We start from the raw sequence: 26506 nt of genomic DNA, 5'->3' as shown, positions 1-26506 counted from the left end.
TCCTTGACAGACCGATGTATCTATTCATATTCCTTCTATATACAAGCAAACACGGACTTAATTTACACCCCGTCATATAGCAGTCCCCGGTGCTCTTTTGTGGATTCACGTACACAACCGCGCCCAATAATTATCTAAATAGCTTCCAATTTTTAATTTTCTCTATTTATTCACGTATCCTGGGGGAATCCTGTATGAACGTGCGGTTAACCGCTTTTGGTGCCGCCCTTTCTGCAAATTCCATCCTTAAATAAAATTTCTGTTGCAATTTTTAAGAGAAGCTTTGCTCCAAATTAATTTTTATTACATTATCCGAGAAACATTCTTGAAGGTCGAGGAAAATCTGCAAACGCTGGCAACAGAGCGCACAGTTTAACCCCTAAGTCATGTTAGGTTTTTGAAACAAAAGAACGATACTGTGTTGCCATATAGTAAATGGGCCCAATTGTCCTTAAGATAGGCTGTGCTAAGGTTCAATTTTCAGGCCGATGGTCAAACCTATTCTTTAATGTTAGGTCAAGGAAAAAATAAATGAATTCGAAAGTTATATAATATATGTACGTACGATTATTTTTTATTATTGTTAAAATTATTGATAAATATTTGAAAATATCTGCAAATTTTTTACTCACTTGAGGTAGTCTTTGAAAAAATGGAATGTAAAATGAATCACTGTGTTCGGCAAAAGTGTGGTGATTCATGGTGATAAAAGGTGAGGGGATCTGTCAAGAACAAGGGTGTATATATATAAAACAGTTCTTTCCTAATCAATATTAGTAATGAGTCATACTCGGCCCTCTATTCTTGTTTCTAAGCCCTATATATAATTAACAAAATAAATTATTTATTTCCGTATCAATGGCACTGATAGAAGTTTGACAACAGGGTCAACTCACTTTATTAACAAATAAGCGGTGCGATGTTGTCATTTATTGAAAACTTTAAATATCTTTACATTACCGGTAAAAAGTTCTGTTTTTTTTTTTACGATGTTTTTGATAGTCAAAATATTCCTTTTGTACAATTTTTTTGTTTTTGCGAAGTATTTTACACTCTGAGTATTCCGTGTATGTGACATTCGACCTCTATTTCCACGCGAGGAAGAGCCTTTACCACTGGCTTAATTTTTATCATTTCGGTCTAATTTTTTTAAAAGTTTCAATGTTCCCTCGGTAAAAACCTGAATTATTTCCCAATTCAAAAAATAAATTTATTCCATATGGCAGATGACGAGAATCGTCGAAATTTACTGGCGATTTCTGACGACGTAGCTCAATCTTGTTCGCTACATTTTTCTTTGTATTTTGGTATCAATCAATAGCTACACAAGTGATTCTCCTGATAATAATATTCTTCAATTGAAGTTTTATGGTTTTTCGAAATTTTGAAATATTATATTTCATATATATGACATGCAAGCTCTTTTCCCACGAAGAAAGGCCCATTCTTGATCGATTTTGTAGAATGCTTACTGTTTTTTCAATTTTGGATCTCTAAATTTTGTGTATATCACATACGCATCATATTTATGTGGGAGGTTAATTACATTTGCTTATTCATTTTTGATCATTTCTGTTTCATTTTGTTGAAAATTTAATAATTAACGTTGCCATAATTAGTCACCAAATACATTATACCTCGTTCTAAACTCCACAATAATTCATCCCCACAATACACGTAACTAGGCTCTAGTTGGCCCTACCTCACCACACTCCGAACCTACAATAGCAAAAAATCCTTTATCCCTTCATGAATTCCCCCTGTTTGAATATCTCCTTTACTGCGCATTGTTCCCTTCTTAATAATGTTGCTATTATATCCCTCATCCCCGTAACCGTACCCGTCTTTATTTAATGAATAAAACTTCTTCAAATCTGTCCTTTCCTTCTGGCTGTCAAATCCAAATTACGGTCTAAACTCTGGAATTATATTTCTCCACTATCTGAAAGCTTTCGCGAAAGACATTATTTGTAGCCCCTCTACCACTTAAAATCTGCAATGGGTGGGGCTGCTTTAGATGCAGCTCTAAAGCAAATATTTAAGAATTATTTAGTAATATCGATAAAGTTCTAAAGTATCCGGCGATAGGCGATAGGCGACGGCACTTTCTGCGCCCTATATGTGCTAAACGAACCTTCCATGCTCCCTCCTTTTTCATATATGAATTCATTCATTCAATGTAACCTGAATCATCCTGCACTCTTCACTGTGCATATATTACATTAGTAACATATACATCCACAATATTTTTGGTATTTATTTCCGCTTTCGGGGAAATGTCGATTCCAAATGGACAATTACACTGTAGCATGGATATCTTCGAAACACATGGCCGAATTGACCTCAGAAGGTTATCAAATGAATCACAATAAAGACGCGTCATATTGGACATCAGGCACACGAAACCTCTCATTGTTTCACTCCGATATATGTTTTCATTATTTAATTTTTCTCGAATTTTGATTTGAAATTTTGTTTTCAAATTGTTGTGATTTAGTGTAATTCTAAACTCGCACGCAGCAAACGATATTTTCAAACTTTTTTAAAGCAAAATCTTTTTTGAAATGTTCACTTAAAATTTTAATAGAGATAAAAAAACAAAGTTTTAGAAAGATTCAAATTAAAGAAAAGTATTTTTTATAATTAAATCTCAGAAACCTCCAGTTGAACTCTGCAATTCTCCCGCCGCCACGACGTAAAACAAGTCTTTCCTAATCAATGCTAGTAATGAGTCATACTCATTCCTTTCTATTCTTCTTTTTAGGCCCTCCCTCAATAGTATCCCACCGCACCCAGTTCGGTATAGAGGGGGACAACGTGAGGGTTGAATGCATCGCCTTCTCAATCCCAGCCCCGGAAAGAGTGATTTGGACTTTCAATGGAAGGGAAGTGGACTTGCACGACCACGACTACTCCATATTAGAAGATTCTCTACCCGATGGAATTAAGTCCACTCTGATCATCAGAGAATCAGAAGAACGGCATTTTGGCATATACAACTGCAGCGTGAACAACCCTTACGGCACTGATGTTGTGGAAATCAATTTGATGCCCCAAAGTAAGTGAATAAATTTATACAGGGTTAATTAAAAAAGTTGCCGAAGGGACACCTTTTTGAATGTTTGTCTATTTAGCAATACTGATCCTAATTTGCGATTTAAAATCCCAACTGACCCTAAGATTTAGCTGACCTTTAATCCACTAAGTTTATCCAAGAAAATATGAAATTTTCAGCTCACGTACTGTGATCTCAAATTCAAATCAGTATCGAAGTTACTAGAGATTTTTTTTATTTTGCGCTAACCCTAAATGAGCCTAAAAAGACACCAAAAGTTTCTTAAACCCCAAATCGAAAATTTTTTACTAACCAGGAACAAATATCTTACAAAGAAAACTGAAAAATGTTTTAGACTTCTGAAGGGACAGACTGGCCCCAAGTGATTTTTAATCCAAAGGGACCGCAAATTGTTTCTAAGGCCCCATTTTTTTATTTTTGAAAAAATAACAATTTCGATTTCTCGTTAAACTAGCAAATTAATAGAAAAATCTCATGCACTGCCTTGATATATGGCCTGTTACTGGACCAAGTATCTCGGAAACAGTTAAAGAATTTTTTGATGAATTTATAGTTAAAAACTAATGAATTTCGTAACAGATTTGTGTGCTAATTTTAAACCCTCGTGATGAGACCTGCAAGTGTTTATGTCCCGGATGTATTTTATAATGAGACGGTTAACCAGATCCCCCTAAACTATGGATAATCGGGTCGAGAAATCAATATGTGGGGACGGATTGGGCCTGTAATCTTTTATTTATATGAGCGGCGACTACAATGTCCGAAGTGCCGAAAAATCGATTTTTAGGGACAGTAAAAAGGGAAGCAACTCGGACATTTTGGCGGTTTGCCCGGTGCACTACATGCTCCCTTTTGAATTCGTAATAGTGCGTGCAGATCGTACCATATGGGCATACGCGAACTCAGTCGTGTCATCGAAGAGATATGAATAATTTAACGTGCGGACTATTTGTAAATAGTCGACGACCGCTGATGAACAATAAAACTTCGTTTCGCTTTTTCATTAATTTTGCAGGTATGAATTTAAAACGCGATTTCTATTGACCAAAAGACATGATTTGCACATGCAAAGTTTAGCACAACGAAGCAAAGCCACATACTAAATGATTTGATATTTGACATTGACGTTGACGTTGACGTTGACGTTGTCGGTTAGCAACGCGCCTGGCAGGCACGCGATTTAGACGGTTTCCGGGCGTGCGCTTTTCAATAATACACATGTGTGTATTCGGTTGAGTCGTTTCTCTTCGAGCCAGCTTTCGAGGTATAAATTGTTATTAAAAAAAAGGGCATAATTCGCGCAGTCCATGTATTATAGTTCATAAAATAAATCTGTTCAGAAATACCTTAAGTATCGTGAAAGGTGTTTACACACTGCAGGGCACAGTCAGTATACGCCACCAAGCATAGAATGCAAAATTCATTTTAATTTTTACGATGGACGTCACGCGACCACCATCACATAGCGTGCCTTTAATAAAACTCCCGTTTAACGAAATTAAAAGAAATTACGCAAAAATATACGACCGTCTTATCAGGCAACGACGCAGAACTTTCACGGTATACAACCAACCTTTTTTGACGCATTTACCCCGAGATATCCAAAAAATAATGTCTTTCTCTTCCAGAGTCCTTCCCCATGCTAATCGTGGTCGTAGGAGTGGTAGGAGCCATAATTCTGCTCATAATCATCATCATGATTATTTTTCTTTGTCAAAGGCAGGGTAGCAAGAAACCACCTTCAGAGAGTAAGTATAAAATCAAATTTCTTACTTTATAAGAGTCGCCGGCAATCCAAGTGTCATAAAAGCAGTTATTTAGAAGCTATATAGAATTGGTCAAGGTGGAAGGCAAGTGGTTGTCTTGTTGTATTTTATACTTAGTAATGCAAATTGGTAGACCAATCAGCTAACCACAGATCCCTTGATCGAAAATAATTAGAATTTCTTTATTCGACTTTTTTCTTTAGTGCTTTATACCCACTGCATAGCGTTGGATTTGGAAAACAAATTGATTTCGTTAATAACTTGGGTATTTCTTGATATATTTTAATGAAATTCTAAAGTAAAGAGTGGATCGATGAAGCGTACTTAGCCTACAATTTAGGTTAAAAAAATTTGAAACCAGAAAGATTTTCGTACAGAAATTCCCGACATAAGCGAAAAACGGGTACCATCTATGGAGAGGGAAAACGTTGGAAGATCTTCTAAAGTAAACGGTAAATTAAAATTTCACAAGAATAAAAACAATTAAGATAAAGGGATATTTAGTTCAACAAATTAAACACGTTCAACATTGGCGTGCGCAAAATAAACACGTTCAACATTGGCGTGCGCAAAAACAGTGAGATCCACTTTGGTTTTGAATTTTTTTACCCAAATTGTAGGCAAAGCGCACCTCGAAGAACTGTGCGTCACTACAAAATTTTTTAAAAATATGTCAAGAAACGTTGAAATTATTAAATTTTTGAACAACTTCAACACTCTGTATAGTGAGTATAAAGGGCCAAGCAAAAAAGTCGCATAAGGAAAGTCTAATTATTTTCGCTCCGAAAGTCTGTAGTCAGCGGGTTATCCCACTAAATATGCAAGATCCTGTGTATAAGCGAATTTTAATTTCAACATTGGGAAACGCATTCGAATGTCTCTTGCTTGCGGAACATCCACTATACCCTTTTAATGATGAAATTCCGAAACTGAAAAAATATTTTCGTAACAAAAAACTACAAGTGCTTCGTCTTAACTACAGCTTTTTTCCCATTATAAAATCGATTCAGGCCTGAACTATGTGGATTTTATTCAGAATTTGATTACAGGGGGAAAACTTAATCTAGATTAAATATAAACAAGCCGAATGGGCACGGAGGAAAGGGGGTTAATTCCTGGCGCGGTCTATTCGGGGCTAGTTTGCCAATTAGGGATTTGCATAATGCCATAAAAGACTACGAAAAAACTAATTAAAATTTCCCTTCAAGACGCGCACGCCATCGAGAAGCAGTGCAAGGAGTCCGACCGAAGTTCAAACATCTCAGATCTGAAGATTGATCTCAGGACCGGATCGTCCAATTCCAACGTCCATTGCGATATGGACTACATTCCAGGGGCGGAATCGGAGACGGGAAGCGAATCGGTTATTACCAGAATCGGCGTGCCCTTGGCCGGTCCTGTAAGCATGGGAGGTCAGGATATTTATCGGTATTCTGCTGATTATAATGAGCCTCATTTTCCACCCAAGGTAAGTGGCTATTTTGTATAAAATAAGTAGAGACATAAATCCTGGAAAACTTTTCCGAAGTTCTTCGAGTGGAAATTCATCAACTGCTCCACGTGGGAAACCCAAATAAAATACGCTTCAAGTTGGTTAAAATGTTAATCAGCTGTGACCTAGATGGGTTCTATTTAAGGGTCATATTTATTAAACCCTAAAAACCTAGTTTATAATTTCTTAGTCGTGGACTCGGTTCCCATTCACGTCGATTTTCCATGGGAATTCACTTCACGCAAAGAGCCCATCTATGAATTTTCCCCTAGTCAAGTGACTAAAAACCATTCCCGTAAATACCTCAAATTTAAGGAGAGTTGTTGAATACATGCGACTCTGTAATAGACTACTGAAGGTTATCATGAGAAACCGCCCTACTACACCACTTACAGTAGATTGCAATGAAACACTATTAGTCGATTGAAATATTTAAGCGTTGCCACGTTGCCAATTATTTCAAGTTAAAGTGTAAATTATCAGGACCAACTACTAGAGTTTCCACGAAATCTAACGTCGCCAGTACTATATTTTTGCAAGAGTGCTTGAATGCTCAATTATTGAACTAACGTTGTGATTAATTTTTAGCTACGTCAAAGATACGAGATTTCTTTTTTAATTAATTTAAGTAAAGTGGATGAAACGATTTTCGTAGACTTTCAAAAATTTTAAGACAATCGTTGAAATTTGACAACGTCGCAACCCTTTTGAATAAGTTGCCATCGTTAATTTAGCGGCGTTTCTATCTTCGAACGCCGCTATGTTGCCAGCTAGCGCAAAAGTGATGTAAAACGGGGTAAAATCTTCTCCTGTTGAGTTTGCAGTTTACCTCAACTTGGTCTCATTCGACAGAAATTTTAATTTAGAAATGTTGGGAATGCTTCTTGGACTTTCACGAAACGTAAGATTGTAGGTTAAGTGGGGACGCCCCCTTCTAGATCAATCCTTAGACCCGTAACAATTTATGAGATAAAATTCACATTTACACCACCATCGATGTTAAATTAATTCATAAACGGACACCAAACGTTTGTTTGACAAGGGTCAACATATAGCCCGTCGCCCCGCGCCCCATAAATTTGACTTACCCCTCCGAAATTGACTGCCCTAATGCGGAGACCAAACTCAAAATTGTGGTCTATAAAAATAATAAAACCGCTTTTCCGGGCCTTATGCAAATGTCGATGAAGGCGAGGGGGGAAAACGATTTTCGATCGATTTCGGCTCCGGTGTCCAATCCGTATTTCGAGATTGCGACAGGGATTTTCCGCTTTTTTTTTTTTTTTTTTATAAAATTGAAAAATTCGGTCAAATACGTGATATAAACGAATGTGGGGTGGGATTTTTACTCCATTCAAGGGCGTTAATTGCGTTTAAGAACTCACTTTAATGTGCGCTTTTCCACGGAATTGATATTGGTTCGCCTTTTACAATGCCGCATTATCTCCAACCCTATCTAATGCAGACTTTTGCCGTTTTTGCAAATGCTTCCGGTATTCTCTGTAATCCGACTGAACATTTCCTTCGAAAAGTGGCAGATCGGAAGGCGATAAGAATTTAGTTTATGGTACCGACGTTGCAATAATTTTAAACTTATTTCAAATTCACTGGTGATTTAAGTCTATTGCAATCCAGTGCAAACCGTAACCTAAATCCATCGTAGAAAATGATAAAGTGTGTCAGGCTATTTGATATTTCAAAATAAAATTTCCATGCTTATGCGAAAGCTCAACGTGAATCAGTGTTTTTCTAGTGTGAACTTCGGATCTAAAGACCTTCACATGAAATACGAAAATTCTCCCCGCATTTCGGAAATCCCTCGAGCGTCGAGTAAAGGGTGTTTTTTTACTTTCGCCAAAAATCGTAAAATTTTCTATCCATTGAAGCCGCACTAAAGGAAGCCGATCACATGGAGGTGGCCTTATTACGTGAAGTAACAGACAGAAACTGTTGATATGAAAAATGAAATGTTCCCCAAATTTGAGGTATTTTCACCGACGTAGAAGAACAGTGAATGCTTTCTATTACGTAATCCGTGCGACTTTAAATTACAGCCCCACATCTCCCCCCGTGTTAATTTTTTAATACATTCAAAAGCAGCATTAAATGGGGCAAAAACATAGTATTTTTTAAATGTTGCTTAAGTCACTGGTAGAGCAAAATAGCCGATTTTTATAAATAGAAACATCAGTTATGTAATCACCAAATTAGGGGTCTTTCCAAACTACACTCAGTGGCGTATTGCGATCCAAAATCTATCGATTAATTTTTGGGAAAAGCAGGTATAAATTTAGTCAAAATGTAATACAAGCCCAGTTAAATAGCACGTAAACAATGAAAAAACTTGTTTGTTGATAGGAAATTGGTTTGTTTTGAATTTTGCGTGCCCAAACAGTCTTTGGTTATTTTTATTTATTAATTTATTCTTTTTTTACCAAAGACTTGTTTGTGAGCACAATACGGAAAACAAGCCAATTTCGTATCAACAAACCAATTTTTTCATCGTTTACGTACAATTTAACCGAATTTGTATTGCATTTTTTTACCAAACTTGAACCTGATTTTCCTAAAAACTAACCAATGGATTTTGAATTGCAACACACCACCGAATGCAGTGTTAAAAGACGTTTAACCTGAGGTGTAACTTGGTACATGTTTCAACTTGAAAAAAGCGGCAATTTCGCGCTTCCCGGGACGTAAGTAAAATTTACAAAAAAAAACAAGCGTCGAAAGATAGTATTTTTTATCCTACATAATGCTGCTTTTGAATTTTACAGGAATAATAATTTGTTTAAAAGGGGGAAGGGGGGAGAATTTAAAGCCAGCCGAAAAGTGTAAACAAACTTACCTATACTAATTCAGCAGGCTTTGATTTGCCAGTAAGTCAAATCGGGGCACAGTTAATATCCTCAATAATAGTCATTTAATACGAAAATCAATTTCACGTAGTACTACCATAATACTAACTCTTCAATTTTCAGGATGGTCAAAACAACAACGGCTATGTCCCCTACGTAGACTACTCCCGCGACTACAACCCCCCTCTAATGCAGCCACCCATCTCCACCTCGATGGGTAGCGAAAGTCTTCAATCCACTCGTCTCCAGCTGAACTCCCTGCAAGGCCACCACCTCTCGGGGGGCGGCAACGGCAACACGCTGCCTCTCAACGACCTGTCAGATTTGCACCTCTCCAACGGTTCTATCCCAGGAATCGACCCGCGCTTTAGCGCCACCTATGGCAACCCCTATTTGAGGAACCCCAATGTGGGGTTGCCCACCCCTAACACTGCCAATCCGGTGGCAACGCCGGCGCCTCCTCCCTACAGCAGGGAGAGTTCGAGGTTAGCGCTGTCCAGTACGGGGATGATCACCGCTAGTGCGAACCCTGTGAATACGGTGGTGTCGAACGGTGGTTCCAACGGGAGTGTACCGCAAGTGACTCGCTTGCCGAGCTCGCCTACGAGTCAATACATTGTGCCCAATTCGACGATAAAAAGGGGGACTTTGGCGACTCATGTGTGACGTTTCAACGCGCAAAATTAAGTGAGTTAAGTGAGGTTCGGGTGAAGCGTGGGGGCGGTATTGGGTACCCTCAGAACAGTTCTGAATTGCTATGGTGCCTCCAACAATTTTATTCGATATTGCGATTTGTTGGAGATCTCATTAACTGTTAAATAGGCGACGAGCGGAAATAAAGCATATTGAATAACGAGAAGTACCTAATACCACTTCTGCATCGCCGCGCGCTGCTGTAATATATAACAAAAAAGTGATTTCTTATGTAGAATTTCTTAGACAAACCGAAAAAGACTGACGTAAAACTATATCATCATTCACCGTAATTTTTGTAATGAGAAACTCGTTTATTCGTTGTTTTCTCCATTTTTTTTTTTATCTACCTACAATAACTTTTATGTTGCACTGATTATTTCTACCAGGTATGAAGGTTTTAGAGGGAGCTGCATGACAGTTTAAATTTTAGACGCAGTATAAATTTTGTACTCAAGCTGCATCCTCCATTGAGCCCAAGCTGTGATGAAATTTAATGCTTTAGGGTAAAGTTTCCACGACACTATTTTTGCGAAAAATTCATAGAACCAAAATAGACGATTTGACGGGCAAAATCCTCTCAAATTAGCTAATAAATATCTCAAAAATCTAGAACTTAGTACAATCGTGAATAAAAGCACAAGGTTCAAATTATCGTTTCCTTTTCTTAACAGTGTCTAAAAATTGAGCATCAGACTAGACGATTTAGTGAAAACGATATTTCTAAGGGGGACCTAATTCTTAAGAACACGACTCGTCTACTAATGAAATGTTTCATGTTCCCGCATAGGAAAGAGTATCCTTCGACCATTAAAATTCAGAAGTCGAAATCTGTTTTCTGAACGAGATACGAGCAAAGCTGTGTTAACAACACATGATACTATGTCTCTAAGATAGGACTTTTCATTAAAGTTCATTCTCGCCGGAAATAATTATGTTTTAACCTTTAACTAACTTTTGTCCTGAATTCATTGAGTGTTGCTTTTGTACATTAAAATTATAAAATGAATCATCACTTTACACTCAAAAATAATTATCTAAAAAAGTCTGTAGGTATTGAGGCAGTTTTACTACAGGCCCAATAAGGTATTTGTACACCTGAGCATATTCCGTGGCAATGCTTCGTTCTGGAATAGGTCATAGTTAATAGACCTACTCAAAGCTTTTCCAGGCAAACTATCCCTTACCCCAAGTCATATGATTGCTTTCAATCTGGTATTAGTAATCTGTGTATTTGCCCTATGAAAGGGCACCAACCCCCCAAATCAATTTATCGCCTCTACGGCTCTTAAGGGCCCTTCACTCTACCTTAAGACAATTATATAATTGCCGAATTACATTAATTGAGATGTTTCTGTTCGCTAGCGGTAAGCTTTAGCTGGTAGTGTCTACGAAAAGTTTCAAATTTTATAAATTATTCGATGATTTGTGCCATATCCCCTGTCTATGAAGTAACGACAAGGCTGCCCGGCTAAAGCTTTTCCTGTAAATAAGTACATATCATATAAACGTATGCCCATCGACAATATTCTTGTCAATTCCCCGTTTGTACGAAATCTACTGTCCTAGATGACCCAGACTATGAAATCTTTATTTCTATAGATCAATAGTCGAAATGTTTCGAGCTTCCATATAGTCAATTTCGCTTGTTCTCTATTCTTATTCGGGCCTAATCTGTGTTAAGTTTGTATCAAAAACAAATAAATAAGGCAAAGGGAGTTTATAAAGACCGTTTTCCGTCAAAACGCACAATACTTACTTGTGATTTTACTATTGGCAAATTAAGTCTTAGACTATATTTAACTTGTAACTTAATTAGACTTACAGTCTACTTATTCGTAACTTAAATAGACGGTAAGTCTAATTAAGTTATGAGCTAATCAACGAATAAACATAAATGAATCAAATACTTCAGAAAACATAATTTCCACTCATCTCTATAAACTTCCATGTCCTTCAAATATACAGGGTGTTGTAGGTAAAGATGTTTTATGCACCCTGTGTTCTCTCGCTCTAAAACAAGCCTATTACGCAAAACAATCAAGCGCTGCTTAGCGGATTAACGTTATTTTTATCATATTGTTATCGTCTTTAAGAAGGATGTTCTTGTTAATAGTAAAATTAAATATAAAAGTATATCAAATATACCAAAGATATTTTTTGTATATTATTATTATTAAAACATTACTAATCAAATGTATATTTTTTAAAAGTAATTCTATTGTGTATTACTATAATTTCGACGTCAACGACCCTTTTAGATGACATACAGTGGGACATTTAGTTCTTCGTGCTTGTATTAAAGTTTCAACAGGCCTATAAATGCAACGATTGTATGTTTCTGTACTTAACGATGATTTCCACCGCATTTGCTCACTATAGTTATATTCGCCTTTTAAGTTTTACCTTAATTCTTTGTATATTCATGTAATTATTTTTTTAATGTATTTAATTGTGTAGCCTAAGTTTTTTACCCATAATTTCCTGCCATAAACAGACAAAAGTGCCGAGACGTCCAACCTAGTTCTTATTGCTAGCGTTCAATTCGTAGGTAGTACTATCTATTTTTTATACAGTTTGATGTTTTAAGCTGAGTTGGAGATGTCGCAGGCACAAATTACCCGTTGATTTCCGTCATTCAAGATCGACATAGACAAATTTATTAGCTCAAATTTTAAATGAGACCGTTGTACATATTGAACATATCCTGCAAGTTTTCTAATCTAGAGTACTGTTACTATATTGTGTATAAGAATTTTTTTAAATCTTGAGAAATAGCAATATTTAATTTAAAAAAACCTTTGTGATTGTAAAATACAACTTACTTCATTACAGCATTTGTTTTATTTTATTTATTTCAAATTGTACATTGAGAAATAAACGGGTTTTAATGGGGGGTTCCTAAGGGAATATCTATGACAAATTTTCTTACTCAAATTTAATTCCAAACATCAGTACATAATTTAAAACATGGTGAAAAAAATTCTGGGGAAATACTGCCAATAAATAAGAACACGAGAATTTATGTAAAAATATTCATTCTGAACTATTTCTTCAACAAAATTGACTTCGCAATGCATCGACAATAAAAAAAATGAATTAATTCGTTAAGGCGACTTTAACCGCCTTGAAATGCAACTAATCCTCCAAAAAGAAATATTGCCCTGCCCTCTTTTGCTCCACATCCTTGACCGATTCCAGCTTGTTGATTCGCGGTCGGAAATTGTTAGGGTCCCGCCTAAAAGTGATCCCCAATAACTCCAGGAATCTGTTCATCCCCGCCAGCAGGGTTTGGGGAGTATTGGCGGTGGTGTTCACTGAAGGCGAGCCCTCAAAGACGATTACTCGATCAGCCAAGTAGGTCGCCATGATAAAATCGTGCTCCACTACAAAACCGGTCTTTTTGGCGTGCAGGATAAACCTATGAAAAATGAAGAGTACCGTAAAATGAAGTGAATTGGATCTTTTAGGTGAATAAAGTACAAAATTTACTTTATGTCATGTAAAAAAATGAATATTTTTTAAATAAGTGGAGAGATTTATAGCAAGAATCAAACCAGCATAGAAAAGCTGTTAGAATGACTACAATTTCTGAAATAAACTAAAAATAAATCAGATTCACTGCTTTGAGACTCTGTATAGACTTAAATAGCATTTTCACTCCGATTTTGTTTGAAGACAAATGAGCTTGAAAATCTTTGAGATTACCAGAGTCAGCTACAACTAGAATCAAATCATAATTTACAACACAAAACCTATTACTCTTATCAAATTCCAATACTTGGAGCTACTCATTACTAGCATACATATCATGCTCAGTACGCTTTTTTTTCACAAGAATCAACATAAATATATTTGCAATTATAGAAGACATTTCCAGTAAAGACCCAACCAAAAATTCATTTAAATTCAGACTATTGTAGCATTAACAATTTTTCAAGTTAACTTTTATTAAAATTTATCATTTTGAAATTTTAAATAACAACCTGAATAACCTTTGGAACGGTTACAATTTAATTTAAATGCTATTAACAATTTAAAATTAAAACGACTTTTACCTTTTGATGACTTTGGCAGCAACTAAACGCTGCTCAGAATCTAGGTAGGCACTCGGTTCATCTATCAAGTAAACATCTGCAGGTTTTCCCAGGCAAAGGGTCATGGCCACCCTCTGCAACTCTCCTCCGGACAAATTCTGAACTTCTTGGTCAATGATATCTTCGATTTTCAACGGTTTCATGACATCCGCTATAAACTGATTGTGGGGAAAAAACAATATTTTATATAACCAGAATTAGAGACAAATTTATCTTACTTGTGGATGGATGTAAGCGTCTCTGATTTTGTCATGTAACAAAGCTTTGACTATGCCCTGTGATTTTGGACTGATTTTCTGTGGTTTGTAACTGATATGCAGCTGAGGTAAGTTCCCTAACAGTGACAAAAAAAAAATTATTAAACTCCATTGGCTCCATATTTTCCATAAAAAAACGACTCACCAGATCCAGTATCAGGCTCTAAATTTCCAGCCAACATCCTAATAAAAGTAGTCTTTCCTGTCCCATTCTCTCCCAACAGCACCAAGATCTCAGAGTCAGAAAACTGACCCTTCTTCACGTTCAATTTGAAATTCCCCATTGTTTTCGACATGGATGGATACTCATAATGGTTCATACGTTTCACCTCCTCTTCAGTGGCCGATTCTGCCACTTTGAATACTAAAGACTCATCTCGGAAACGCAGATTTTCAGTGGGAACGAAACCATCAAGGAAAATATTGATACCCTCCCTAACTGAGAAGGGCATAGTAACAACACCATAGGCACCAGGGACACCATAGAGGCAACAAATGAAGTCAGATAAATAATCGAGAACACTTAAATCATGCTCCACTACGATGATAAACTTGTCAGGGTGAAGCAATGATCTAATAGTCAATGCAGCATTCAAACGCTGCTTTACATCAAGATATGAAGATGGTTCATCAAACATGAAAATATCTCCATTTTGGATGCACACCATTGCGCAAGCAAATCTCTGCAGTTCTCCTCCACTCAAAGCACTAATTTCCCTCTCTTTGATATGTTTTAAATCTAACATACCACATATTTCATCTTGATTGCTCAGCTCATCCTTTTTTTGCAACAATTGTCCTACAGTGCCTTTAACAGCCTTAGGTATCTGGTCCACATATTGTGGCTTAATTAAGGCCTTAAGGTCGTCTTCCAAGATTTTTGTAAAGTAATTTTGTAGTTCGCTCCCTCGAAAATGACTAAGGATTTCAGTCCAGTCAGGAGGATCTAAATATCTGCCCAAATTTGGTTTTTGCTTGCCAGCAAGGATTTTTAAGGCAGTTGATTTGCCAATACCATTGGTCCCTACAAGCCCCAGGACTTCGCCAGGGCGCGGAATGGGCAGACGATGCAGCTTAAATGAATTTTTGCCATAACGATGAGTTGTTTCACGTTGTAAGTTACTGGGTAGGTTTATAATATTGATGGCTTCAAAGGGACATTTCTAAAAAATATGTAAAACTGTAATTTACTGATTAAGAAGGGTAGATTATACACATGCACAGATATTAATCAAATAATGTATATCATTAAAAAACTGCTAAATTAATGCATTGGCATAGTTATTTCAATGATAATTTCCATAGAAACCACAATACTATTAAATATTCTATCTTCATTTTAACTTGACCATTTTATACCATTTCTTTTCTCCCAAATTTTCCCAAAAAAATTTATTTAGAAAAATATTAATTAATTGAACAGAAAACCTATGAATCAGATGCATATCTAGGTTTTTTGAAAAGTTTTTAGATTTCCTACTTAACTTTTGGTTACTATAGGTGTTTCGCAAATTTCTCCTTGCACTGAGCAAGTTGTAACAACATGATTTGAGAGTGTTTAAAAAAATTATGTGAGTTTGCCTCATATAGAAAAGACAATTCTACCTAGCCCTTTTTATAAATGGTATACCTTCATCAGCAAACATGCTATGAGAAAATTAAATGTCCTTTAAAATGTATATTTGGAAATTTTCAAAGTTCTATTTTCCAATAATGTCTGACCAACAATTAACTTTACAAGTTCTTAGTAGTCAATCCTTTACTCGAATATAACAAGGAGTTTCATACCTTCACGCAAATACCACAACCAATGCAAAGCTCTTCAGATATTGCTGCAATTTTGCTGTTAGGAGATACTTCAATGCAAAGTTTACCCATTCGCACAACAGGACAGGACTTCTTGCATTCCTGCCTGCATCTTTTCGGTTTACATTTATCAGCGTTGACTATAGCAATTCGCGTGAGTTTGTCCGTTTCTTCGATTTCTCCTCTCCTTCGGGACATTATGTCCTGGAATAGGAGACCATCAAACAATATGTTAACTTTCTAATATAACCTTAAACGACACGTTTACTAAAAGGTATCTAGATACTACGAGTTTGCAAAAAAAATTGTGAGGGATTTAAATGGGGAAATGAGTGGGCCATATGGTAAGGGGCAGGGAATTGATTAATTACCTGAATTTCATGGAAATAAACAATTTAAAAGTTTAAAAGCACAGTCAGAATGACCGGCCATGAGGAAAGAATCCGAAAAGGGAATTGTCAGTGCCAACTGTAATAATGACACCTGACCAAATACGCATGTGCAAAATGGCCATTGGTTTCAGAAGCCATAGATTAAAAGTGGCAACACAGCACTGCTAATAACAATAATGAGACATAAAAGCGCTATTTAAGTTTTATTTTTCCATTCTTTTTGAAGTTCTTACAGGGTTTAAAATTAAAAAAAAACACATTGTAAATCCTTTAATATCAATTATTAAAAAAAAATTATGATAATACAAATCTACTCTATAGAAAAACTGAGCAATAATAGGATACACTATATAATGAATCATACTGAAAATAATATGTAATATTATCACTCTAAAGGTAGAACTATATAATAAAAAAGGACAACAAAAAACTATCTAGAAGCAGTGAAAAATTGATATAAATTTCATCTAGAATACAACACAAAAAATATTTTTATGCAAAAAATATAGACCTATTTAATAATTAAAAATACACCTAGAGCTAGATAGTCAAGGTGCAATTAAATCCAGCAGAAAATATTGCCTGTTCATAAAATTTCATATAAAAATCTTATAAATTCGGATATAAATATATCTGAAAGACAATGGCACATGCATTGGGTATATTAAAAATACACTATTTCAGTTTGTAAAAGATAAACAGATTTGAAACAAATTTTTACAACAAAATTAACTGCTAGAACATCCGGTGACTGCATTTTTGGTATTTTCGGCGTCATGTTCTAGGCTATTCTTTTCCAAACTACCTCTAAAAATTACGTAATTATTTACTTGGCAGTGGGAATATTTCTAAAGTTTATCTACAATTATTAAACTAAATACCTCCAAAAGATTAAAAAAAAAGTTAACATATACCTGCTACAATATTTGCATTTAGCGCTTAAGGAAAAAATCATTGATAAAAATGCTTAATAGATGTCATTTTAAGAAATGCTAACCTACACTGCACAACATAAAACTGGTCCCAACCCAGATCTACGCATGCAATGTGCAGTTCCCAGTTCCCAAAGTATCCAAATATACTAAGAGCAATTAGCTACCTTAAAAGAATGCACAATGTTCAGTCAGATTTCGTCACGATCACAATATTTAATTGAGGAGTAAATTACTCCAACTATTAACCCCCATCCCCGTCCACCCATAAAAAAATTCCCAGGCAGATAAATTTCCATCGAAAAAATAAATCTGAGCTAACGTTTCCCACTACTAGAGCTACTCCCACAGGCAGTACTGTACCCTGGAACGTTGAACTGGATCAATCGGGTGAGCATGCTCATTACGCATGGTATCTGCTTTTGCCTATGCATAGTAGGTGAATCCGGGACGTTGCTCTCAAAATCCACGGCGATGCGGTGCGAGACATAGGTTAAAATTGTCAGGAGATCGTTTTCCAGAGCCCGATGGCGCAATTCGTAACACAACGCTTGAATGAACCAGGAGCCTTTGGTGGTATTACGCCAAGAGTAGTAACCTAATTTTAGTGGAAATAAGACTTTCTGGGATATATGATGGTATTGACGATTTTAGAAGATGTTCAGTACAGTGTACAAAATGATTAATTCAATGCCCTGTCAACCCTCTCAGAACTGCATTTTATAAGATTATTTCGCTGCACTACCACACTGATATATTAGCTTTAAGAAAAAATATTGCCTCTTACTAAGAACCCAAATCCTGCTAAAACTATTTCATGAATCGTTATTGATTTGTAGTTGTCAACAATGAAGGAAACGGCCTAATAGCCTTATTATCTACTAATCATATTCAGGAATGATGCTTAAATATTATAATTTAAAAAATTGTCCCTACTTACCTTTTACAGTGGAATGAACAATTATAAAATCGGCATGGGCAGGGATTTTATAGGTGTTGGGATTTGCTCCGTCGGTCTCTGTTCGACTTAGAGCGAGTAAGTGGACGCCCCCATCCAATTTGTCCCCTTGACAAGCTTGCAAGAAGAACATTTTGGGCTTTCCTAACATCCACCTTTAATTAACTTCAACAAAGCACTTTTTGAAGAATTCTATTACCAGCTAAAGTAGGACATCTATCGGCAGTAAATGGAGCCCATAAGTTGTCGGGCTTGTAAGGGGTGTCTTTGGCATATACTATACCCATTTCACCATGCGAAAGCACGGCAATTAATATGCAGTCGTGGTCAGAATGGTCCATGGCAGCAGCTAAAAATGTACAACATTTTTAAATATACGTTTAGACAAACATTTTGATATAATGTGAAATTGCAAACAATCAATCATATACTGGGTGGTAAAAACTTTAGTGCCTGACCTTTAAAAGGGTAACAGTTCCTAAATTAGTTAAAATGCGAAAGTGGCACATTTTAATTATCATTAAAATCCACGTATAAAGTAAATTTATCTGTCGTACCAGCCAAATATAGTATTAAAGTGTTTTATTAATGAACATTAAACTGTAGAACCTTGACGAAATTTAATCTTGCAATTGTCAGTTTTTTAAAATCTCAATAATCAGCATCGAAATTTTAACTACCCTCTCCTTTTTAAAAAGAATGTTATCTACAATACATATGTTTACAATTTATTCATATACCTTAGAAGGAAGGCAGAGGAAAATTATCATAATTAATGGATTCAATAAGATGGTTTATTGACTAATCAAAGAAAGAACTCAGTGGCTCAAAAAATATACCAATTCTGCACATTTTATGTTGTAATTGAACCATTTCCTTGTGCTCAAATATACAAAAAAAAAACCTTGCAAAATGGATACTTTTAGCCATATTTATCTTGCTTTTAGATTAAAATGAATTAAAATCTAATTCCTTTCACCTTGCCGAATTTGATGCTCCAACTCCACATAGTTCAGATCTTTAAACACATGCACGTCAAATCCCAACCATTCTAGACACTCTTTGAAGTTTTTGCTGTCCTCATTGGTACCTGCCCGGGACTTTAGGCCTCCACATTCAAACACCTCATGGTTAAAAATGAGGGCAATACCGCGTTTCTTATGGTTCATTTTATAATGAGTAGCAAACTTGGAGACTGGCATTCTAGCAGTAACTTCTCCAGGGCGACCTCTAAGATAAAACATAAAGATATGTGATGTTATATTGACATAATGGTGAAGGACATATGCCAAGCCATGAAAATTAATTACTGAAGCTCCAAATTATTGACGTACTGGCAAGTGTTGCGGAAGGATAAAGTTTCTGCTAAGTTGGCAATAGATAGTCGTCACTTTGCTCTGTTTCTCAGAAAACTGCCCACGTTTCAAAGTTATTAGTCCTATTTTGGGCCTAAACGTCAATTTGATTAGCAGTCACCTACCATTTAAATTGCTAGGACTTTAGGGTTAATTAAGGTTTGTTATTCCTTAGTGTTTTGGAACTGTGTTTAAATAACAATACCTATAAGTCATATTATTAATGCCCTGCTAATTTTAACAATCACAACATGACAACTGTCATGGCAACCCAAACTAACCAATGCACAACCTCAATGTTAAAAGAATGTGCCCAATAAAGGTAACAGGATAGTGATAATTTGGCCATAAAATAACAATGGAGATACTTACCCTGGCCTACCAAGAGCGTCACCCTCATCCCCGCAAGGGTTACCATTATCACCATGCCCATTGCTTGTACAATCACCTTCTTCGGCATCATGGAAGCCGTTTGGGACGTTGCCCACTTCGTCTTCTCCATTTCCTTCCATTTCAGGTGTTTAGATTTCTTGAAATGTCGATTTTTACTAACAAAGAAACCTCTGAATTCACGTTTCAACGATACGCAAAAATCACAATAATAGAAAAGATAAACAAACTGGAAGTAAAAGAGAACAGAAAACGTTTCGATTGGCGAATGGGAAAGGTCAGTCGCTATCCTGAGTATGCGCCGTGGTTTTGTTGTATTGTTGTCGTTCTCCGATTTACGTTTGAGAAATAAGTCCGTCTTTGTCTTAGAGTATCTTTTAAATGCCTTCAACTAACACGAATGTCTTTTATCAATGCACGTTCTTCAAAAGCCATGAGGCCTTGCAAAATTTGTCAAGATGGTTTTAAAATGCTTAAGAAATGCAAAGTACAACCGGAGCTGCAACTCTATATAATCGACGTAGTGGGATACAGATGGCGCCACGTTAGGGAATTTTTGATAAAACGGTAGAGGTACAATTTGTTCCACACCCCAAAATTCATTCGCAATGACTGAGATCTCATAAATCAGCGAAGTTTGAACATGTAGGTCACAATCTAAACAGTTCATTACGCGTTTTTATATAGAAGTGGTACCTAGATTATAATCTAAACTAGCAATTGAAGTGTTTCTTCTGCATCACTCTTCTTTTTTAAAGGTTCAACCCATAATCCTTTCACAATTTCTTTGTAGTTTAGACAGAATTAGAAAGATTATGAGTCATTATCTTATAAAGTATTAAAAATTATTGCTTTTTTTCGCCATAATTATGATATTATGAATTTAAAATCGCTACATTCCTTACATTACTGAAGGAAATAATTTCACTTTAAATATTTTCAAATTTTTCCTAATTACTTTTTCATAAATGATCGATGAATTGAATTACCCTATATAAAATTATCTCAATGGAAATTAAAGACAATTACTCTTTGCAGTAGATATCACTTTATTCACATGGTTGTTCTAACAACAAATACATGGAGCTTTCCTAAAACATATTCCATTTTACACAGTACCATAAATTTTGCTTAATTGACCTTAACTGCACCTTTTGAGTACTGCAATAATAATTTTAGAAGAAACTAAAATTACACACGCAACGACCCCAAACCACACAAAATCCCATTGTCTTTACCCCACTCACCAACTATTTTCAAACTCTACATGTCAGAGCAATATTATTCCCTATTTTTAATCTCACCAAGGGGCAAAATAAAGCTCTTGATCAATCTCCCCAATATCCCGATATGGGCGCAAAACAGAGACACCCCTTGGAACCAAATATGGATGAAGGTATCCTCTCCTTTAAACTCCAGCAAATAAGCTGGAAGCAACCAAGCGGCCTGAGCAAGAAACCATATAGCTACCATCAAAATCACGCCCTCTCTCGATAGTTTAATTTGCCAAATACACAATGGCAATAAGCCCATAATCCATACAAAATATTGGGACGTGATGACTTTATTGAAAATCACGAAGGTTATCGTTTGCGCCAACACTCCGAAGTTTAAGGAGAATTTATTTAGGCCATAACGAATTGAAAAATGTATTAGTAACGCCATTGGAGGTAAGTTGATGAGAATTGGCTGCCAAAGATTGCCAGTGTACCAAAGAGGAAGTTTTATGAAAGCTGTTAAGTATTGGAGGTAGAAGTATAGAGAAAAGTTGTGCTTAAAATCCACCCTGACAAAGTGATAAATAAGGGACTCATATAGGAACTGGTAGCCATAAAGATAGTAAAATAATCCAGTTAAACCTAGTAACGAAGACATGGTACCCAACACCAACATCACTTGATTCGAATTTGGTATCAAATACTCCAAAATCTTTGAACTGAAAAGCTTAGGTTTCCTATCCTTATCACCACTCCCAGACTTCTTGGATATTTTACTACTGCTCTTGTTTTTCTTGACATTCTTGCTAGGTATTAACTCTTCTAAAGGATAGAAGTAGAAAGCTTTAGAGCAATAATGCAAATAATAAAGAAAACTATAAATAATGGGATATATGCGGAAATGTATGGCCAGGCCATGTATCAGTCCGACATGAAATGGATGCCAATTTGACTGAATTCCATAAAGGGTTAATATCACCAAGAAGCATGACAGAGAATCTGAGTTGCCTCTAGTAGAAATGGCCAGAGTCATTGGGTTGTACAGCCAAAAAAGCATGGCAAGGTGAGACCAATACACTGCAGTCTCAATTTTAATGTTGCATCTTGGTAACCTTGATTTACCTTTTTTCCTTTTTGCACCTTTTTTTTCGGTTAATTTGAAATCAATTGGTGCAGTCCTTGATGTCAAAGACTCAAACTTGGTCATCCAATCAATAACATTTAGATAGACCAGTTTTTGGATTAAATATGCCACTACCAGGTCAATTTCACAAAAAATTATTTTACCAAAAATAGAGTGTATATAGATATTTGGTGTTAACAAGTAAGCAATCAATGGAGAGTAGCGAAAAGTATGTCTTTCATAAGGAGAATTTCCTTTTAAGGCATGCCTTGCTGCATCAGTAAAAACCTTATAGTCTATATCAGTATAAGGAACTTCAAAGTGACTATCATGAAACACTCCATAAGCAATCAAGGAAAGTCTTATGAGGGAGGAAGTTATTATATGTGTGACTGTGTCTGCTTCAATAAATTTCATTAACAGACCACGAAGCTTGTTAGCCACACACGTTAGTATTTTAAGCATTGTTTTGACTAATCTAAAACTACCATCGACTATTGTGCAACTTTTGGATTAAATTTTGGTTTTCAAACTAACAGCAGCCTTACGCAAACAGGTTCGGAAGCCACTAAACTCCTCTGCACAATCATTTTTCTTGATATTGTCCTGTTTTAGAACACAAGTGGCATATACACTGGCTTCTCTGCTACATTTAGCAAAAATCACAGGATACTGTCTAAATCTTTGTTTTGCTTTGCTTACAGACTCCATAATATTTAGTTCACTTCCTTTTTTGTATGTCTATCGTCAGCTGCTTGAATGCTCTTCCTGCTTCTATGATCTTTTGCCTGTTCCTGTCTTATGTACTCTCGACACTCTTCAAAGGTCATAGACTTGTAAATAAAACTGTCATATATGGGTTTAGAAAAGAAGGTTCCCAGAATTAGAGATCCACATATCAAGCTGAAAAGTCGTGGGTTTTTATATATCCAACCATTGTTTCTTGGGCTGTAAGGGCTCATTTCTTTTGGGGAATTTCTTTTGATATGTCTATACCTCCACAAACAAAACTTTTCTCCTTCCACTTACGACAGCATTCACGCATCTGCTCTAATGCATGTTGACAGGCAGCCTCTTGGTAATGATTCTCTAAAATTTAAGTTAAAAAATTTGGAATATTCCTGATATCGGAAAGCAAGCATGGGGTGTGTAAAGTGAGAACGTATGCAGTAGTTTGAAGTTACCTTTTAAACACGATTGAATGTTACACGCGGAAGACTTACAAGGGTCTTTTATGGGCATTAATTATTAGAGAATCTCAATATGAGAAAAACCCATTAAGAATCATTAATGAAATAGCGAAAATAATAAAAATAGCCAATTAATCAATATGGCGTTATCAGTTATTTAATTTTAATCAGAATGACAGAGAAGGGAGGAAAAGTCTTTGTCAATTTTTGTCAAAAACAAATTTCCAAATAGTGATATCTTCGTCTTGAGAACGGATAATGTCCAAGATGAAGAAGGAAAAAAACTAATTCAGGAGAGTTACGTTATGTCATGCCGTTGATAACTTCTTAATTTAAATCCAAAATTCGGAATACTCGTGAAAAGGGATTTATTCTATTTAAATTTTAAACGCACTAAAACGAAACTTTAAATATTAATGAATATGATGGACAGTAAAATTACCCCTTCATTATCGAAACAAGTAGAATTTATAGCAGTAAGTCATGTGAAAAGCTCTATATTAACAACTTTGCGTCCTATATACCTAAACCACACTGCAGTACCTATAATTAGTTAAAAATGTTCTATATACCTGAAAATTATATATCAGAATAGAAATTTAGATGAGAAGACTCCGCTTAAGATTTAAAAGGTGCGATTCTAGTCAATAATTAATATGTAGTGCTATAAAGATAATCCATCCTCAACATTTGATCCTATTGTTTCTTCTCAATAAACGTGGAAAACCCTCAATATGTATATAATACTTCACTGATAATTATCTTTTAATATTAGCTTCCTGCACCCAGTGAGGAACTGAAAGATCAAGAGTCAACAGCATCTTTATAAAGTCTGATCAATTAAAGCTCAGCAGTTTGTGGACTGATGAAATAACTCTTATCAAAGTGAAAAACTTAATTTGAAGTATTTTTTTTAGAGTTCACCCCTACTTGGTTAAGAACTAATTTCCATCACATTTTTGAATTTGAAAATAAAGTATATGTATCAAATCATCAGTATAAAATTAAGTTATACCGGCGTTAATAGGTTCTAAATTCAATACAATTTTTACTGTTTAAGTCAACCTGAACTATACTCCAATAAATCTTGGATTTTGATATATAAGGTGTTAAGTTCTATGGTTTTAAAGAGCTAATATGAAATAAATGTGAAATGACTTATATTTCGCAAAGCAGACCCCCCAACATTAACTTTCAGTCATAGGTGTTTTGTTCGACTTCTATATTATGTATAATAAAATCGTGATTATTACTTGGAACCCAGCTAAGTTTTGTTACCGGATATCCTTAAACAGATGAGAATAAATAAACCACCTACAGATTGAATATTTTAATAATGCCTCATATTGAGAATTTGCTATAATACAGACCGCTCAAGCTAATTTAACTTTAGCAGAGATTATACATTTTAGTCAAAACTTGTAAATCTTTACTATTAACCCACATATACAGGATGTAACATATAATCATAGAGATATTTCAGGGAACAATAGTACTCTGCAAAATAATGGTAAAAATGCTAATAGACTCATGCAAAAAAAACGCACCATTTGCAGTATATGGGGTGACAAAATTTTACATACAACACAATAATTTTTTTTTTTTTTAACGAGGAAAATCTTCAAAAGACACCAAACTGATCTTGTTTGGAAGGGCGTGTGGGACTCGCTACTGGGAGCGCTAACCCACTAAAAACCTCGTTGATCCTCGTTAAACCCTTCTTGTGCCGGTACTGTCCTTGGGGGATATGCTTCGTGCACAAGGAGAACTTCGGTTTATTTTGATCTGGCGAATTAGCACTTTTTTTTTGCCCATATCTGGCTTAAGTTTGAAGTGATAAGGCATTGTTTACATAACCGGGGATTGGTTTTGTATGGGGAAAACTAACTGTGTCAACAGCAGGGAGGGCCTTGGCAATAATTTTTTTTTTCATCCAGTCCATCCGTGTGCCGACGTAGAAGAAACTAACCTTGCGGTAGTAAAAACTGTGAATTAAAGGGAACCATGTATGTAGAGAACTGTAAAATAAATGGGGAAGAAATCTGTAATAGATTTAACCCCTGGACGACAACACAATAATAGTCAAATGTTTTGGAAAAAGTGTTTATAAAATTGGATTATTAAGTTGCTACTGTTTACCACATTATTATTTTAGTTATTATTATTAAAACGCTTAATAAACCAACGTTTTGTTTGTAAATTGTTATTGCTGAGGACCTGCCAGTACCAGGAGCATATATAAGAGATTTATCTCCCAAAGCATTTATTTGATCATTGTTGTTGCCCTTCCCACTCCCATTATTGCAGAGATCCTTCCTACAGGACCTTCGGTAGGTTCTAAAAGTGGTATCTTCGGTAATCCCATCCGCAGGTACTTTATCTTCACAATTCCTGTTTATTGAAGCGAGTTTTCCTTTGGGGTCCTGCAAAAATTATTGATTTAGATTTAGAACTCATTTGTAATGAAGTAACTAACTTACAAGATAGTCAACTCTATTAATGGTGCAATATTTTTTGTCACAGTCAGTTATGGCATTATCCATCGATTCCACATCGTCTGCACACCGAGTGTCTGAATCGTCCTCGGTTGCGGAGCACGTATAGCATTTTAAACCTGCAAAAAAGAATTTGAAAGACTACAATTGAAGCTTTAATTGCCTGCTATACAAACCTTGAGTTGCAGTGACCAGCAAAGAGCTAAGGAAAAGGAAGAGGCACGTTTGACTCATTTTGTTTGTATTAAATACAAGCTATAAAAGGAATAATCAGCTTTCGAGATATTTTAAGTTTTATTTAGATTAGGTTTCAAAAGGTTTTGTTTGGCAATCCTTGATAAGATAATATTAATATATAGATAAATCAATTTAAACTTTGACAACTACTTCTCAATAAGCCGGCGTAGAA

The 26506-nt window shown here is 35.7% G+C and overlaps 6 protein-coding genes across 6 annotated transcripts in view; 1 reads left to right on the top strand and 5 right to left on the bottom strand.

The window, feature by feature from the left end:
- The window catches only part of rst (roughest), a 137983-nt gene extending 125264 nt beyond the window's left edge, over window positions 1-12719 (top strand). Inside the window, exons 11-14 of the mRNA XM_066295434.1 lie at window positions 2765-3058; window positions 4705-4824; window positions 6051-6310; window positions 9316-12719. Of these exons, the coding sequence (XP_066151531.1) occupies window positions 2765-3058; window positions 4705-4824; window positions 6051-6310; window positions 9316-9858 (1217 nt within the window). The 3' untranslated portion in view covers window positions 9859-12719. The remainder of the gene's footprint in view (window positions 1-2764; window positions 3059-4704; window positions 4825-6050; window positions 6311-9315) is intronic.
- Window positions 12711-16520, bottom strand: pix (ATP-binding cassette sub-family E member 1 pix). The gene is made up of 6 exons (XM_066295435.1): window positions 16417-16520; window positions 16028-16249; window positions 14385-15402; window positions 14201-14316; window positions 13944-14140; window positions 12711-13306 (listed from the first exon to the last, which is right to left on the bottom strand). The coding sequence occupies exons 2-6, from the start codon at window positions 16241-16243 to the stop codon at window positions 13024-13026; spliced, it is 1830 nt and encodes a 609-aa protein (XP_066151532.1). The 5' UTR covers window positions 16244-16249; window positions 16417-16520; the 3' UTR covers window positions 12711-13023.
- A 174-nt stretch (window positions 16521-16694) lies between these two features.
- Window positions 16695-20387, bottom strand: Drice (Death related ICE-like caspase). The gene is made up of 6 exons (XM_066295391.1): window positions 20055-20387; window positions 19307-19557; window positions 18527-18676; window positions 18310-18471; window positions 17733-17967; window positions 16695-17244 (listed from the first exon to the last, which is right to left on the bottom strand). The coding sequence occupies exons 1-6, from the start codon at window positions 20192-20194 to the stop codon at window positions 17166-17168; spliced, it is 1017 nt and encodes a 338-aa protein (XP_066151488.1). The 5' UTR covers window positions 20195-20387; the 3' UTR covers window positions 16695-17165.
- Window positions 20388-21101: 714 nt separating this feature from the next.
- On the bottom strand, window positions 21102-22877 carry PIG-M (Phosphatidylinositol glycan anchor biosynthesis class M). The gene has a single exon (XM_066295390.1). It carries the CDS (start codon window positions 22875-22877, stop codon window positions 21354-21356), a length of 1524 nt encoding a protein of 507 aa, XP_066151487.1. The 3' UTR covers window positions 21102-21353.
- A 48-nt stretch (window positions 22878-22925) lies between these two features.
- On the bottom strand, window positions 22926-23266 carry LOC136346321 (NADH dehydrogenase [ubiquinone] 1 alpha subcomplex assembly factor 8). The gene has a single exon (XM_066295394.1). The coding sequence runs from the start codon at window positions 23121-23123 to the stop codon at window positions 22926-22928; it is 198 nt and encodes a 65-aa protein (XP_066151491.1). The 5' UTR covers window positions 23124-23266.
- A 2425-nt stretch (window positions 23267-25691) lies between these two features.
- Window positions 25692-26425, bottom strand: LOC136346320 (uncharacterized). The gene is made up of 3 exons (XM_066295393.1): window positions 26274-26425; window positions 26083-26216; window positions 25692-26025 (listed from the first exon to the last, which is right to left on the bottom strand). Exons 1-3 carry the CDS (start codon window positions 26329-26331, stop codon window positions 25738-25740), a joined length of 480 nt encoding a protein of 159 aa, XP_066151490.1. The 5' UTR covers window positions 26332-26425; the 3' UTR covers window positions 25692-25737.
- Window positions 26426-26506: the final 81 nt, after the last annotated feature.

The sequence above is a fragment of the Euwallacea fornicatus genome, chromosome 22 (assembly GCF_040115645.1).
Source record: "Euwallacea fornicatus isolate EFF26 chromosome 22, ASM4011564v1, whole genome shotgun sequence".
In the NCBI taxonomy this organism is placed as follows: Eukaryota; Metazoa; Arthropoda; class Insecta; order Coleoptera; family Curculionidae; genus Euwallacea; species Euwallacea fornicatus.
This window is presented reverse-complemented; position numbering and strand designations above follow the sequence as displayed.

Bases quoted from the DNA above. Each gene is read 5' to 3' on its own strand.
- PIG-M (XM_066295390.1), bottom strand. From the start codon at position 22,877: ATGCTTAAAATACTAACGTGTGTGGCTAACAAGCTTCGTGGTCTGTTA.
- Drice (XM_066295391.1), bottom strand. From the start codon at position 20,194: ATGGAAGGAAATGGAGAAGACGAAGTGGGCAACGTCCCAAACGGCTTC. The intron at 19,558-20,054 runs GTAAGTATCTCC...GTTTTATCTTAG, and splicing joins GACGCTCTTGGTAGGCCAGG to AGGTCGCCCTGGAGAAGTTA. The intron at 18,472-18,526 runs GTAATAGAATTC...GGTGGATGTTAG, and splicing joins TAGATGTCCTACTTTAGCTG to GAAAGCCCAAAATGTTCTTC.
- pix (XM_066295435.1), bottom strand. From the start codon at position 16,243: ATGTCCCGAAGGAGAGGAGAAATCGAAGAAACGGACAAACTCACGCGA. The intron at 14,141-14,200 runs GTAAGATAAATT...CCCCACAATCAG, and splicing joins ACGCTTACATCCATCCACAA to TTTATAGCGGATGTCATGAA. The intron at 13,307-13,943 runs GTAAAAGTCGTT...CATTTTTCATAG, and splicing joins GCTGCCAAAGTCATCAAAAG to GTTTATCCTGCACGCCAAAA.
- LOC136346321 (XM_066295394.1), bottom strand. From the start codon at position 23,123: ATGGAGTCTGTAAGCAAAGCAAAACAAAGATTTAGACAGTATCCTGTG.
- LOC136346320 (XM_066295393.1), bottom strand. From the start codon at position 26,331: ATGAGTCAAACGTGCCTCTTCCTTTTCCTTAGCTCTTTGCTGGTCACT. The intron at 26,217-26,273 runs GTTTGTATAGCA...TCTTTTTTGCAG, and splicing joins GCTGGTCACTGCAACTCAAG to GTTTAAAATGCTATACGTGC. The intron at 26,026-26,082 runs GTAAGTTAGTTA...TAATTTTTGCAG, and splicing joins TTAATAGAGTTGACTATCTT to GACCCCAAAGGAAAACTCGC.